At 23.3% G+C, this 14,405-nt stretch overlaps 2 protein-coding genes across 2 annotated transcripts in view; both read left to right on the plus strand.

Annotated features, from left to right (window-relative positions):
- The window catches only part of LOC117168564, a 15,346-nt gene extending 10,192 nt beyond the window's left edge, over nt 1-5,154 (plus strand). The window contains exon 3 of the mRNA XM_033354314.1: nt 4,803-5,154. The gene's annotated coding sequence lies outside the window, so the exon portion shown is untranslated. The remainder of the gene's footprint in view (nt 1-4,802) is intronic.
- LOC117168565 (cleft lip and palate transmembrane protein 1-like protein) overlaps nt 1-14,405 on the plus strand; it is a 69,282-nt gene that overhangs the window by 36,770 nt on the left and 18,107 nt on the right. Inside the window, exons 2-3 of the mRNA XM_033354315.1 lie at nt 5,379-5,493; nt 9,487-9,707. Coding sequence (XP_033210206.1) covers nt 5,379-5,493; nt 9,487-9,707 — 336 coding nt within the window. The remainder of the gene's footprint in view (nt 1-5,378; nt 5,494-9,486; nt 9,708-14,405) is intronic.

Raw genomic sequence — 14,405 nt, forward strand, 5'->3', positions numbered from 1 at the left:
ATTCGATTTTTGATGATCGATTCACCCAAACTTATTCATTTTCCGAAAAAGGAAATTTTTATTTTAATTGAGGAATATGAGGGAAAATTTGAGAGTTAGCAGTGTGGCCTCGGGACCGGGAAATGGCAGTGAATTTTTTTTTTACCGGGAATTTTACAAATATTTACAAGAAATATCTGTCCAAGTTCGATTTTGAACGTTTTTAAAATAATTATTTAAATTGTTATTTCATTCAATTATGACATGATTCACTTTACAATGCGTAATTCAAAAATCTTCTGCTATACAAACTTTCCATTTAAGAATATTTTAATTTGAATTTAAAGAATTGTAAAATACAGTCTTGAAGGCTTAATTAATTAAATATTAAGTCGTTTGAAGTTGCAAATGTTTGATAAAATTTTATTTTATTTCATCAGCTGTATAAATATAAATAAATTAGTGATAAAAAGGAACAATAATTGATTTGTCAAAACGATTCTAAATCCGTTTAAAATTTAGAACATCCAGATTTTAACGTTAAAAATTAAACTGTGTCAATCCAAAAGTCTTGGTCATTAAAAAATGCTAACGTCCAATTAAAACCTTATAAACTATTTTTAACTTTCACTAAATTAAAAATATTGTTTCAGTCGAGCGTATTCATTTTTTAATCCGCTAGGTTTCAAATTTTATAATTTAGAAAAATAATAACTTATTAATATTTAGCAATATTTGTCTTTTAACTGTTTATTTAAGACAAAGGAATTGGAACCAAATATTTAAAAGTAAAAAATTTGAAACTGAATTGTTTGACACAGAAAGCCTTGATTCGTTAAATTTTCGAAGAGCTTTTAAACTTTGAACGTTACAATTTTGATTGTAACTTTGAAAAAAATTTTAATTTGTAAGTGAAATTGTTGAATTTTGGTGTTTAAATAGGAATTTAACACTTATTATTTGTAGAAAAAATTTAAGTAATTTTAAAAGCTATTCAGAAGTTTCGAAAAGATTTAAAATTAAGTTAAAAATTGAAATGATTGCAAATAATTTAAGTGGAGGGTGTACCGAAAAAATTCGGCTGTTCATACCGAAATTTCGGTACAAATAGCCGTAATCTGATTTAAAACAAATATTAGATTTTGCAGATTTCAAAAAAAAAAGAAAGAAATTCAAAAACTTTTTAAGAATTTTGAAGGGCTTCAAAAGAATAAAAACATTTTCGTAAGATTCCTAGGAAAATTGAAAATAGTTTTTCACTTTGGAATATTATTTTACAAGAATATTGAAAAATATGTCAAAAGATTTCCAAAATTGTTAAAAATGAATCTGGGAGATTTTAAGTAAATGTTTTGAAATTTACTAAAAACTGTAGGAAAAATTCTATTAATTTCAAAAGATATTTAAAAGTTTTAATCAAATTTCAACAATAAATTTAAAACAAGTTCTAGATTTTTCAAGATTTTGAAATAAAATTTTGAAGCTTTTCAGGGATGTTTAAACTACTTGAGATTAAAATAATTTAACTTCTAATTTAAGAAGTGTTAAGTTTAAAACAAAATTTTTTTGCCAATTTTTAACGTTTCTACCTTAAAATGGTTTCAAATAATATAATGTGGATTTATATTTTTAGAATTGAATCTGAATCTTTGAACCCATTCATTTTTTAAAGTTCTAAATTTTGCAGTTTATCTACATTTGATTACAAAATTTTACAATTGAAAAGTGTTAGTATTTTCCATTTTTCACATGTAAGTTATTGAGTAATTGAATATAAAATGTTTGAACTAAGAAACTTCTAAACTTCAATTTCAAAAGTTTAAAACTCAAGAGTTCAATTTTGAGTGCTTTGATTTGTAGTTTATTTTTTATTGCTGCAAATGAAAAAATGTTTAGCCTTAGGGTTCGAATTTTTTAATTTTATTGACCGCGCAAAAAGGTTTGCGAACCGAGAAAAAATCGGAAAATGACCGGGAATTTTTTCTTCGATCAAAACGGCCACCCTGGTTAGGGAATTTCCGAAAAACTAAAGTTTAAGTTAATTTGATTATTATGGTTAAAAATCGGAACTATTTGTTTTAAAATTAATCTGGTTTGCTTAAGGATTTAAGCCACTCGGTAGAAAATTAATCTTTTTTGGTTTAATTCAACTATTTTTAGCATAAAATTAAAATCCTTTTTGTAATTGAAATATATCATGTTTTTCGTTGAGAATTCATCTTTTTTTTATAGAAAATTCTAATATTTAATTAGAAATGGAATTACTTTGTTAAAAATTAATTAATTTGTTGATGATTCGTCATTTTTATTGAAAAACCTCGCTTTTGCTCGAAATTTAATTATTTTTTTGAATCTTTTTAACCGAAAACTTAACTCGTAGATGTTTGATTGAAAATTTATCTTCCTAAGTTGAAAAATCAAATATTCGGTTTAAAATTCCTGTATTTTAATGAAAATTCGAATTTTGAAGGAGAATATTTAATCTTCTTGGTTGGGTATTCCTTAAAAAATTCAAATATTTGGTTGAAAATTCATGTAACTTGTTAAACATTCATATTCTTTGTTCAAAATTGGTCTTTTTGGTTCAAATTAGTTTTTTCGCATTTAGCATTAATAAAATTTGTTTAACTGAAAATGCAGCTGTTACATTTTTTGTTGAAAATTTATGTTTTTTTTTTATATACAAATTTAATCTTCTTGGTTTGAAATTAGACTACTTTAGTTGTATAACTATTTGTTGAAAATCCGGCTTTTTCTGGTAAAAGAGTACTTGCATTAGTTGAAATTTCATCTTTTTGATTAAAAATTTATTTCTTTGTTTAAAAATTTAACTGTTTTGTTAAAAAAATTTTTTAAAATCATTCTATATTTTTGGTAGAAAAATTATGTTTTTATTTTAAAATGCATGTATTTGGTTAAAAAATAGTTTTTTTTTTAGTTAAAGAATTTCAGTTAAAAAAATCATCTTTTTGGTTTAAAATTGAACTATTCCATTGAAATATTTACCATTTTTTTAAAAATTCATCTCATGGTTTGAAAGTATAACTATTTTTTGAAATTTAGTTTTTTTAAGCATTCCATTTTTAGTTGAAAATTTATTTTTTCTAGTTACAATTCAGCATTTTGATTAAATTTGTCTTTTTTAGTTCAAAGTTTAAAGAATTCGTGGAAAATTCACGTATTTTGTTACCTTTTCCTTTGAAAGTTAATCTTAATGTTTAAAGAGTATTTTCGTTTAAAAATTCTAGTATTTCAATTAAATATTTATCGTTTTAGTTGAAAAAATCACCTTTTAGGTTGGAAATAAAATTATTTGTATAATCATTTGAAACCAAATCAATCCTTTCTTCAACCGTCAATATTTATTATTGTTAAAGCATAGATCTTTCTTTATTTCTTACGGTCTACATAAATTACAATAAAATTCAGCCCAAAAACATTTTTTCGAAGTTATTTGATTGAAAACTCCTTTCTCAATCCTTGACGTTTCGGTACAATGCATACCTTTTTCAAAAGATTTTATATCCATAATTATATTTTTACAACTAGTATTTAATATTAAAAAGAGAACAATCATGATAAATAATTTGCGTAGATTATTATACATTTTTTTACCTCAGTTTTTGAAGTTTGAATTAATCAAACATAAGGTAAATGGCAAAGAGTAAAAAACAAAAATAAAAAACGATGTCTTAGGACATTTTTCCAGTTAAACAATTTTTTCTTAAGTCAATTTAAAAAAACAATAAATTTGGTTATATTGAAGTCTCAAAAAATTAAAGATACTTTAATCATTTAAGGTTTTGAAAAATAAGAAAGGAAACTTTATCGAAGGTTGGGAAGGACGAACGAAAATGGACAGTTTAGAAACGTTGACAAACAATTTTAATTTATGCGGACCGTAATGCATAAAGAAAAATGTATGATTTAACATTAATAAAATTATTTGGTTGAAAATTTAACCCTTTTGTTAAAAATTAATTTTTTGTTGATGATTCATCATTTTAATTAAAAATTCATTTCTTCGGTTAAAAAATGAGCTGCTTGATTGAAAACTTGTTTTTTTCTTTGGAACTTTTTTAGTTGATAATTATTATTACTATATTTATATTATTGTATTATATTTATATTATATTATTATTATTATTATTATTATTGACTCAAATCATTTAAGTTTTGGTTGGCAATTTGTTTTTTTTTAGTGCAAATTAATTTTTTTTAGTTTGAAAATTCTTTTTTTTTTCTTTCAAAATTCAACAATTTGGTTGAAAAATTGTCTGCTTTAATTAAAAATTCACTAATTTCGTTAAAAATGTTGCAATCTTTGTCTCTGTTCTGTTAAGGGATGTTTAGAATGAACGCCATAAATTAAATGAAATTAACGATGTATTATTATTAATTTAAGTTATTAGGCGATCTAAATTCTCTTAAATTAATTGGAATTTTAAAGGATTTAAATATAAAAAAATTGTGACTAACGTTTATTTCAAATTTAAGTGAAGTTCGAATTGGTTTAAGTTTCGCGTTCCGGATTAGAATTTTTGTCCTAACTAATGTTTGCGATTTATTTTGAAAGTTCTTTTAGAAAAATTCCATTTGTTTTTTGTTTTAAACAAATGTTGTCTAATCAGTTAAATTTTAATTTAAAATTAAAATAAAATTTTTTTATGTTATAATAATTTGAAATTCTAGAATTTTAGAAGTTTTGACTTTGCAAAATTCCCCAATTTTTGTGAAAAAGCACCCTATTTCTCCTGTTGTGAGAGCATTAAGGAATGCAAAGTCTATTAACATTATCGAAAAATTGAAATTTTCTGTTTCAGGACTATCTGGAAGCTTATTATTATATCAGAAAGATCTGCAAATCCTGGAGAAAAAGAAAAAAGGCGGAGCAGAAAGTTAATTCTGCAAATTCAAGTTGAATTTTTTTTAGGGAGTTATTTCTATAAGAGTTTTTTTATTTTATTTAATCTGTTGTGAACGTTTCGTGTAATGTGAACGTTTTTATTCCTTTGATTTAGTTTTATATCCTTACGTTTGTTGGTTTGTTGTTTAAATTCCGTGAAAAACAACGTGTGTACGAGGTTTGCCTATATTTCTTTATGAGTATTATTAAGGGATATTTTTTTGCTCTCTAATTTTGTGTTCTCAATAAATTAACTATAATTGTTTACTATAATAACCATAAACTTTTTTTCTGCCTTTGGTCCTCTATATATTTATAAAAATTCTTAAATTTCAGATGTTTAAAGTAAGTTTTGAAGAATTTTTCTTTCCTTAAGAATGTGTTTATACAGATTGTGGTTTAAGAGATTCGTTGGAAATTTTTAGCAGACAATGCATTTTCACAAAACTGAATAATTGTAAATATGTTAGTAACTAATATTTTTTATTTACAGTCCATTGACTTTGGATTTACCCCGAAAAACACGGCACAATGGCACTCTTTATTTGCACGTATTTTTGTCTCCAGTTTCTGGAACTCAGAAAAGATCTTTCTACGAATTGCAGAGGGTTTGTAAAAAAAAATTATTTAATAACAAAAACCAGGGCGTCTACCCTACCTGAAAAATCTGAAAACCCGGAAATTGTCAATGAGTTTTCATATACCGGGGAAAACCTGAAAATATCAGGTTTTTTGTTTAAGACAGAAAATTTTTTCGAAAGGTTGTTTAATTTTTTGAAAAATGCAATCTAAATTTGATTTAAAACGATTCTTCATTTGTAAAAGTAACTTTATATTACTGTATTTCAAAATATTGTTGAAAATTATTATTTTTTTTTTGTTTGACATTAATTTTTTTAACTGTAAATTTAACGATTTTCATTTTTTTTTTGTAAATTGATCGTTTTCAGTTGAAAATTCAAGTTCCTGGTTCAAAATTCATCTATTTTTTTTAAATTTCGTTTTCTAATGGTATGAAATTAATCTTCTTGTTTGAGCAATAATCTTTTTGCTTGAAAATTCAACAGTTGTTTGCAATTTTTTTTTTTAATAAAAATAAAAATTATTGTTTGTTTGCAATATCAACTGCTACATTTTTCGTTGAGAATTCATTTTTTGGGATCTAAATTTGATAAACTATTTGTTAAACTATTTTATTAAAAATTAATTTTTTGATTGAAGATTCATCATTTGAATTGTAAGTTCATTTTTCTTTGGTTGGCAATTAATTTTTATTACTAAAGACCTAAATATTCCAGTTGAAACTTTAAATATTATGATGAAATTATTTTTTAATTTTTTTTTAAAACTAAAAATGTAACTACTAGTCCAATTGAACATTCTATAATTATTATTTGAAAACTTATCTGCATGGTTGAATATCAATTTTATAACTAAAAATTTAACTATTCAATCGTTGATTAAAAAATGATCCATTTTAGTTGAAATTGCGTTTTTTATTTGTTGTTGAAATTAATCTTCTTGATGGAAAATTCATCTTTTTTGTTGAAAATTCATTAATTCTAGATAAAGATTAATCATTTCAGTTAAAACTTCTTCACTTTATTTAAAAATATAACTTTTTAATTTGTTATTTTAAAACTGAAAATCTAACTATTTCAATTGAGTATGATATCATTTTAGTTAAAAATTTATCTCCTTTGTTGAAAATTCATCTCTGGTTTAATATTAAACTATTCCAGTTAAAGATTCATAATTTTAGTTGAAAATTCATCTTTTTTTTTAAACGTCACCCATTTCAGTTGAAGATTTATTATTTGACATGAAAATGTAACGTTCCAATTAAGTATTTCATTATTTTATTTAAAAATGCATCTTTTTGGTTGAACATTAACTTTTTTAACTGCAAATTTAACTATTCCATTTTTGGTTGAAAATGTATCTTTTTTGTTTGAAAATGTTTGTATTTCATTGAAAATTCAACTATGTGGTAGAAAGTAATCTTCTTGGTAAAAAATCTATGTTTTCTTTAATATTTGACTATATCAGTTGAAGATTCATAATTTTGTTTGAAAATTTAACAGCTTGGTAAAAAATGGATCTTTTAAGTGGAAATTCAACTATTAATTAGTTAAAAATTGGTATTTTTTAGTTGAAAATTCAACTATTTTGTTGAAATTCATGTATTTTGTTGAAAAACAATTTTTTGTAGAAACTTAATCTTTTGGTGTCGCAAAATTAATTTTTTGATAGAAAATTAAAGTATTCTGATTAAATATTCCTCATTTTAGCTGAAAATTAAGATTTTTGGTTAAATACATTCTTCATGTTTGAAAATTCATCTGTTTTCTTTAAAATTTAACTATTTCATTTGAAAATTCATCTTTTTTGTTTAAAATCCAAACATTCCAGTTGAAAATACATCATTTTATTAGAAAATTTATCAGTTTTGTTAAAAATTGATCTTTCAAGTTGAAATTTACTTATTTGGTTGGAAATTGGTATTTTTTAGTATTAAAAAAAATATAATTTGTAGAAACTTAATCTTCTTGTTTGAATAATAATCTTGGTGTCCCAAAATTAATCTTTTTCATTGAAAATTCATCTGTTTTCTTTAATATTTAACTATTCCATTTGAAAATGTATCAGTTTTGTTAAAAATTCACCCATTTAGTTGGAAATTATTTTTTTTTTAGTTGAAAATTCAACTATTTTGTTGAAATTCATGTATTTTGTTAAAAAATATTTTTTTTTGTAGAAACTTAATCTTCTAATTTAATAATAAATGTTGGTTTTCGAAAATTAATATTTTAAATTCAAAATTGAAGTATTCCAATTAAACATTCATCATTTTAGCTGAAAATGAATCTTTTTGGTTGAAACTAAGCTTCTTGTTTGAAAATTCATCGTTTTTGTTTCAAATTCAACAATTCAAGTTGAAGACTCATCATTTTATTTGAAAATTTATCACTTTTGTTAAAATTGATCTTTTAAGTTGAAATTCACCTATTTGGTTGAAAATTGGTATTTTTTAGTTAAAAATTCAACTATTTTGTTTAAATTCGTATATTTTGTTGAAAAATAATTTTTTTTTGCAGAATCTTAACCTTTTTGTTTAGCTGAAAATTAATCTTTCTGGTTGATAGTAATTTTCTTGTTTGAACATTCATCTGTTTTCTTTAATATTTCATTATTTCATATGAAAATTAATCTTTTTTGTTTAAAATTCAATTATTCTAGTTTGAAGATTCAACATTTTATTTGAAAAGTTATTAGTTTTGTTAAAAATTTATTTTTAAGTTGAAATTCACCTATTTGGTTGGAAATTGGTATTTTTTTAGTTGAAAATTCAACTATTTTGTTGAAATTCAAGTATTTTGTTGGAAAATAATTTTTTTTTAGAAAATAAATCTTCTTGTTTAGTTGACAATTAATCTTTCTGGTTGATAGTAATCTTCTTGTTTGAAAATTCATCTGCTTTCTTTAATATTTAATTATTTAATTTGAAAATTAATCTTTTTTGTTTAAAATTCAACTATTCCAGTAGAATTTTCATCATTTTATTTGAAAATTTATCAATTTTGTTAAAAGTTGATCTTTTAAGTTGAGATTCACCTACTTGGTTGAAAATTCTTATTTTTTATTTCAATATTCAACTATTTTGTTGAAATTTTTGTATTTTGTTGAAAAAGAATTTTTTTTTATAAACTTAATCTTCTTGTTTGAAAATTAATCTTGGTGTCCGAAAATTATTTATTTTTTTATTTAAAATTAAAGTATTCCAACTAAATATTCATCATTTTAGCTAAAAATTAATCTTTTTGGTTGAAAGTAATATTTTTGTTTGAAAATTCATTTGTTTTCTTTAATATTTAATTATTTCATTTGAAGATTCATGAATTCATTTGAAAGTCGATCAGTTTGATTAAAATTTTATTTTTTAACTTAAAATTCAACTATTTAGTTGGAGATTGGTATTTTTTAGTTGTAAATTCAACTATTTTGTTTAAATTCGTGTATTTTGTTGAAAACATAATTTTTTTTGTAGAAGCTTAATTTTATTTTAAAAAAAATTAATCTTGGCGTCCCAAAATTAATCTTTTTGATTGAAAATTTAAGTATTCCAATTAAACATTTATCATTTTAGTTGGAAATTAATCCTTTTGGTTGAAAGTTTAAGTCTTTTGTCAAAAATCATATTTTTGTTTTAAAAATTAATCTATTCCTATTTTTGCTGAAAACTGATATTTTTCAGTTCGAAATTCAATTATTTGGATGAAAATTGATATTTTTTAGCTGAAAAATCAACTGTTTGGTTGAGACTTTATGTTTTGTTGGAAAATCGTATTTTTAATTGAAAATTGATTTTTTTGGTTGAAAATGCAACTATCTTGTTGAAAATTCAATTATTTTACTTGAAAAGTTAGGAACTTGAAGCGGTTTAAATTGAATTTATTACAGTAATTTGCAAAATTATACCTTAGGAAAAACCTGGTTTTTTCAGGGAATTTTTTCCCAGGATTTTAGTAGATAACTTGCATAAATAACCATTTTAGAATTATGAATTTGGCTAGCTTTCAAATAAACATTTTTTTTTACAGAATAATTATGCAGTCTCCGTGCCGATTAAGATGACACAATTCGCTATTCCGGAGTTAAAAGGTTCCAATTTGTTGGGAGTTGAGCAGCCCAAAGGAACTAAGAGCAGATATTTTATGCAGCCTCTTTCACATTTAAAAAGCACTGTTACATTCACGATCATGACTGATTTAATAGATCTTCCAACTACCCGTTTGCCTATGGAATTGTTACCCAGCATCAAGTAAGACATTTTTTGTACAAATTACAGGCCTCAGATAATCCACACTATTGACACTATTTGATTTTTTTGTTAAGTATGACAATATTTTACTATTATTTCGAAAAAAATGAAAATTAATTTTTAAAACCGGGAATTTAGTTCTGATCGCAGAAAAATGCAAGTTTTCATTATTTTAATAATTTTTTTTCAATTTAGAAAAGTAATTTCTACTTTCTCTATAGTCGCAGATTGTTCCGATTATTTCAGTTTATTCTAATAAAATTATTATTTATTATTGTATGTTTTTAATTTTCCATTCTAAGAAAAACATTTTTTAATTTTTTCTCTGCGAGATTTTTGTTTCGCTGACTCGAATTCATGATATTCGAGACATACAGAAACAATATTTTTCTCCATTGTTTCAAAAAATTTATTTATCACTTCTTATTCGCTTACTCCTCATTTATCTGAATTGGGACAGGCAATTTGAAAAAAGTAATTATCGTTTTTATTTTAGGACAAGAAGAGTTTCCGTAAAGAAATGTAATTTCATTTGGAACAGGAAATTTTTGACGTAAAACGGGAATTTGATGAAATAATTATTATTCAGATTTATAAGAAAGGAATTTGTTATTTTTCAGAAATAATTCAATTTTTTGATCAATTGAATATTGATAAATTCGTCTTTTTGGTCGGAAGATTCCTTTCTTTTCCCTAAAAATGCAACGGTTTGAAAAATAATCTGCTTTGTTCGAGTATTCAACTAGTCTGTTAAAACGTATTTTTTGGCTAATATTAAGTGTTTTCGATTTTAAAATTGAAATTTTTGTTGGTTGAAGTATCAACTAGTACAGTTTTCGTTAAGAATTTGTGTTTATTGACTAAACATTGAACTTATCTTTTTGTAGAAAATTAATCTTCGATGGAAATTAATATTTTTGCTTGAAAATTAATTTTGTTTTTGGGCATTAATTTTTTTGGATTTAAATGTTAAATCCGTTTTCAAAAATTGAATTTTTTTAACTTGAAACCTTAACTCTGTTGTCGAAAAATTATCGTTTTTGGTTCATAACTATTTGTTAAAAAATCCAAATTTTGTTGTTAAAAACTCGTCTCTTTAGCTTGAGAATTTAACCCCGTTTTTGAAAATTCATCTTTCGTAGTGTAAATAGATTTTTCTGTGAAATTTCATTTTTTTGGGTTTACAAGTCAAATTTTTTTAAAAACATTTGACGTTTAGCTTGAAAACTCGACCATCTGGTTGTAAATGCAAATATTTGATTGAAAATTAATATTTTTGTCGGCAAATTCATCTTTCTTAGTTGAAAATTAATTTTTTTTGTTGGATTTTTTAACTTAAAAACTCGACTCTTTTATCGAAAATTTCTTATTTTGGGATTGAAAATTCAAAATTCATCTCTTTTGATAGAAAATTCATATTTTTGGTTGAAAATGTAACTACTTTGCTAAAAATCAATTTTGTCAAACTAAAAATTTGACTATTCGAGTTAAAGATTCATAATTTTAGTTGAAAATTAATCAGTTTGGTTGAAAATTAATTTGTTAAACTGAAAATTGGAATTACCATTTCTGTTTAATAATTGATCTGGTTCAAAATTCCATAATGTGGATGAAAATTTGTCATTTTTAATTGAAAATTCAACTATTTCGTTGAAAATCGACATATTTGGTTAAAAATTGATTTTTATTGTAGAAAATTATCAGTTAAATATTTAACATTTTAGTTGCAAATTCATCTTTTAGGTTGGAAATAAAATTACTTGGTTGAAAGTTAAACTTTTTTGTTTATTATTATATTTCAACCAAGAAACGATTTTTATTTTAAATCAAAAAGGTTTAATAGAACCAAAAGGGATGTTTTTCCAATAAAATAGTTGAATCCTTAACCAAAAATGAATAATTTGCAACTGAAAAAATAAGCTTTCTACAGAAAATTGAATTTATAACCAAATAGTTAAATTTTCAATACAGAAGTTTAATTTTCTGCGAAAAAAAGTTTTTTCAAGAAATTACATGAATTTGGAATCAAATAGTTGAATTTATAACCAAAATGAGTAATTTTATATACAAGAAAAGACGGATTTTCAACAAAATACATAAATTTTAAACTATATAGTTTAATTTTTAACGAAAAAGGTGAATTTATACCAAAAAAGATCAATTTTCAATCAGTTACATAAATTTTTATCTAAATTTAAACAATGGATATCAGTTTTATACCCAAAAATGGAGTAGTTAAATTTCGATTTAAAAGAATTTTCCAATTTAAAAAACATATATTCTTCATTTTGAAGACCAAAACCGCGAATTCTCAACCAAAATTATTAATCTTCGATAAAAAAAATTAACTTTTAAGAAAGTTGTTCAACTTTTAACAAAGAAGTTGAATTTATCAAGAAGATTACTTTTCTACCAAAAAAGGACAAATTTTCAACAAACTACATAATTTTTTTAACTCAATAGTTTAAACAGTGGATGTTATATTAAACCAAACTTTATTTGATTAATTTTTATTGTCTATATTTTTTTAATAAATAGCTAAATTTGTAATCTAAAAAAGGTCAAATTTATATGCAAAAAGGGATTAGTTAAATTTCCATTTAAAAGAATTAATTTTAAATCTAATAAAAGGAATTTTTTACAGATCAGTTCAATTTTGTACCAAATAGTTTTATTTTTTTACTAAATTGTGGAACCCAAGAATATGAATTTAAAAAAAATCGATTTTCAAATATCAGCTAAATTTACAACAGCATATAACCAAAAAATTTATTTTGTTCTAAAGCAGACGAATTTTCAACAAAATACGATAATTGTCAACCAAATAGATACATTTTCTACCAAATGGTTGATTTTTCTAGCCGAAAATTCGAGTTTTCTACAAAACAGTTGAATTTTTAACTGACGAATATGAATTATGAATCTTAAATAAAAAAATTAACAGTTATTAATGTAGTGTCACTTTCAACCAAAGATTTGAATTTTCACCCTAAAAAAATATGAATTTTCAACGAGCAATTAGTTAGTTGATACTTGAAAAAAAATTCAATTAAAATAAAAAACAGCTTGATTTAACCAACAAAAATGAATTTACAACAGAAGACTTTCAATCAAATATTTACATTTTCTATCAAATTGTTGAGTTTTTAAGCCAAAAATAATAATTTTCCCTAAAATAGTTGAATTGAAAGAAAAAAATGTATTTGTCAAGAAAAAAAGGATTTGTATCAAATTTTGAATTCTTAAGCCAAATAGGCGGATTTTCAACAAATACTTAGTTGAATTTTTAACAAAATAATTGAATTTTGAATCAAATAATAAGGTTTTAAACCAAGAATTTAGTGGTTGACTTTAAGACGGAAAAGAATGAACTTTCAACCAAAAATATTTGGATTTTCTTATTTGTTTCTATTAATTCAGTTCGCTTTTGAGTGGACAAATGAGAAAAGGGGAAGTGATGGTGAAGCCTGAGATAAATAAAGGGGAATTTTGATCATTTATCAGGGCTGCTACAAGATTTGCAAGACTTGGAGAGGTCATGGAATTTTTAAAAAATGTTAATAAACATGGAAAAGTCATGGAATTTTTAAGAAGTGTTAATAAACATGGAAAAGTCATGGAATTTAAAAAAAACGACTGCAACTTTTGAAATCGTCTCTATTTCAAAGTCTTAATGATTTAGTATTTTATAGCGAATTCTATATTTGAAAATTGGAAAAGAAAACTTAAGGAACAGGCAAATATCAGACGAAGTGTAGGAATTAAATGAAAAAATAAAAGATTTAATAGGAAAAGCAAAAAGAACTAGAAGATGTTGAAGAAGAAATTCATGAACTGATTAAATTTGATAAATTTTAATATAGACAATTTTTTAGTTTTTGCGATCTAAAAGTTTTATTTGAATTTTCTGAAAACGTTCAGAATTTTTTTTAGATTACTATTATTTTCAAATAAAATCCTAATCTTTGCGTAAATAGTTCGATTCTAACTGTTCTTAAAGTAATAAAAAAAGAAAATTTGATTATGATTATAGAATACTTTTTTTTCAATTTCATAAAAATAGTATTGAAAGTTGTTTTTAATTCAATGAAACTTATTGATAAACTATTATCATTGCATTATAATCAGTAACTGTTCAATTTCATTGATTGAATTAAAAAAAAAATTAGACGTGTAATTTTTTTTAATTATACCTGGAATACCTAAAAAAGTCATGGAATTTTGTAACCAGATTCTTGCAGTTACCTTGTTTATAAACTAACAGAGTGGCCGCTCGACCTGGAAACCGGGAAATGACCAGGAATTTTATGAAACCGGGGAAAACCGGGAAATGACATTTTAGATTTTATTTTTAATTTAAAGAATTGTAAAATGCTGTATTGAAGGCTTAAGTAATTAAATATTAAGTCGTTTGAAGTTGCAAAAGTTTGATAAAATTTGGTTTTATTTTATCGACTGTATAAATATAAATAAATTAGTGATAAAAAGGAACAATAATTGATTTGTAAAAACGATTCTAAATCCATTCAAAATTCAGAATGTCCAGATTTTAACGTTAGAAATTAAACTGTTTCAATCCAAAATTCTTATTCCTTAAAAAATGCTAACGTCCAATTAAAACTTTATAAACTATTTTTAATTTAAAAATCACTTAATAATAATGTATTTGTAATTAAAGGCTTTCACTAAATTAAAACT

This window comes from Belonocnema kinseyi, chromosome 2 (assembly GCF_010883055.1).
Source record: "Belonocnema kinseyi isolate 2016_QV_RU_SX_M_011 chromosome 2, B_treatae_v1, whole genome shotgun sequence".
NCBI classification, from domain to species: domain Eukaryota; kingdom Metazoa; phylum Arthropoda; class Insecta; order Hymenoptera; family Cynipidae; genus Belonocnema; species Belonocnema kinseyi.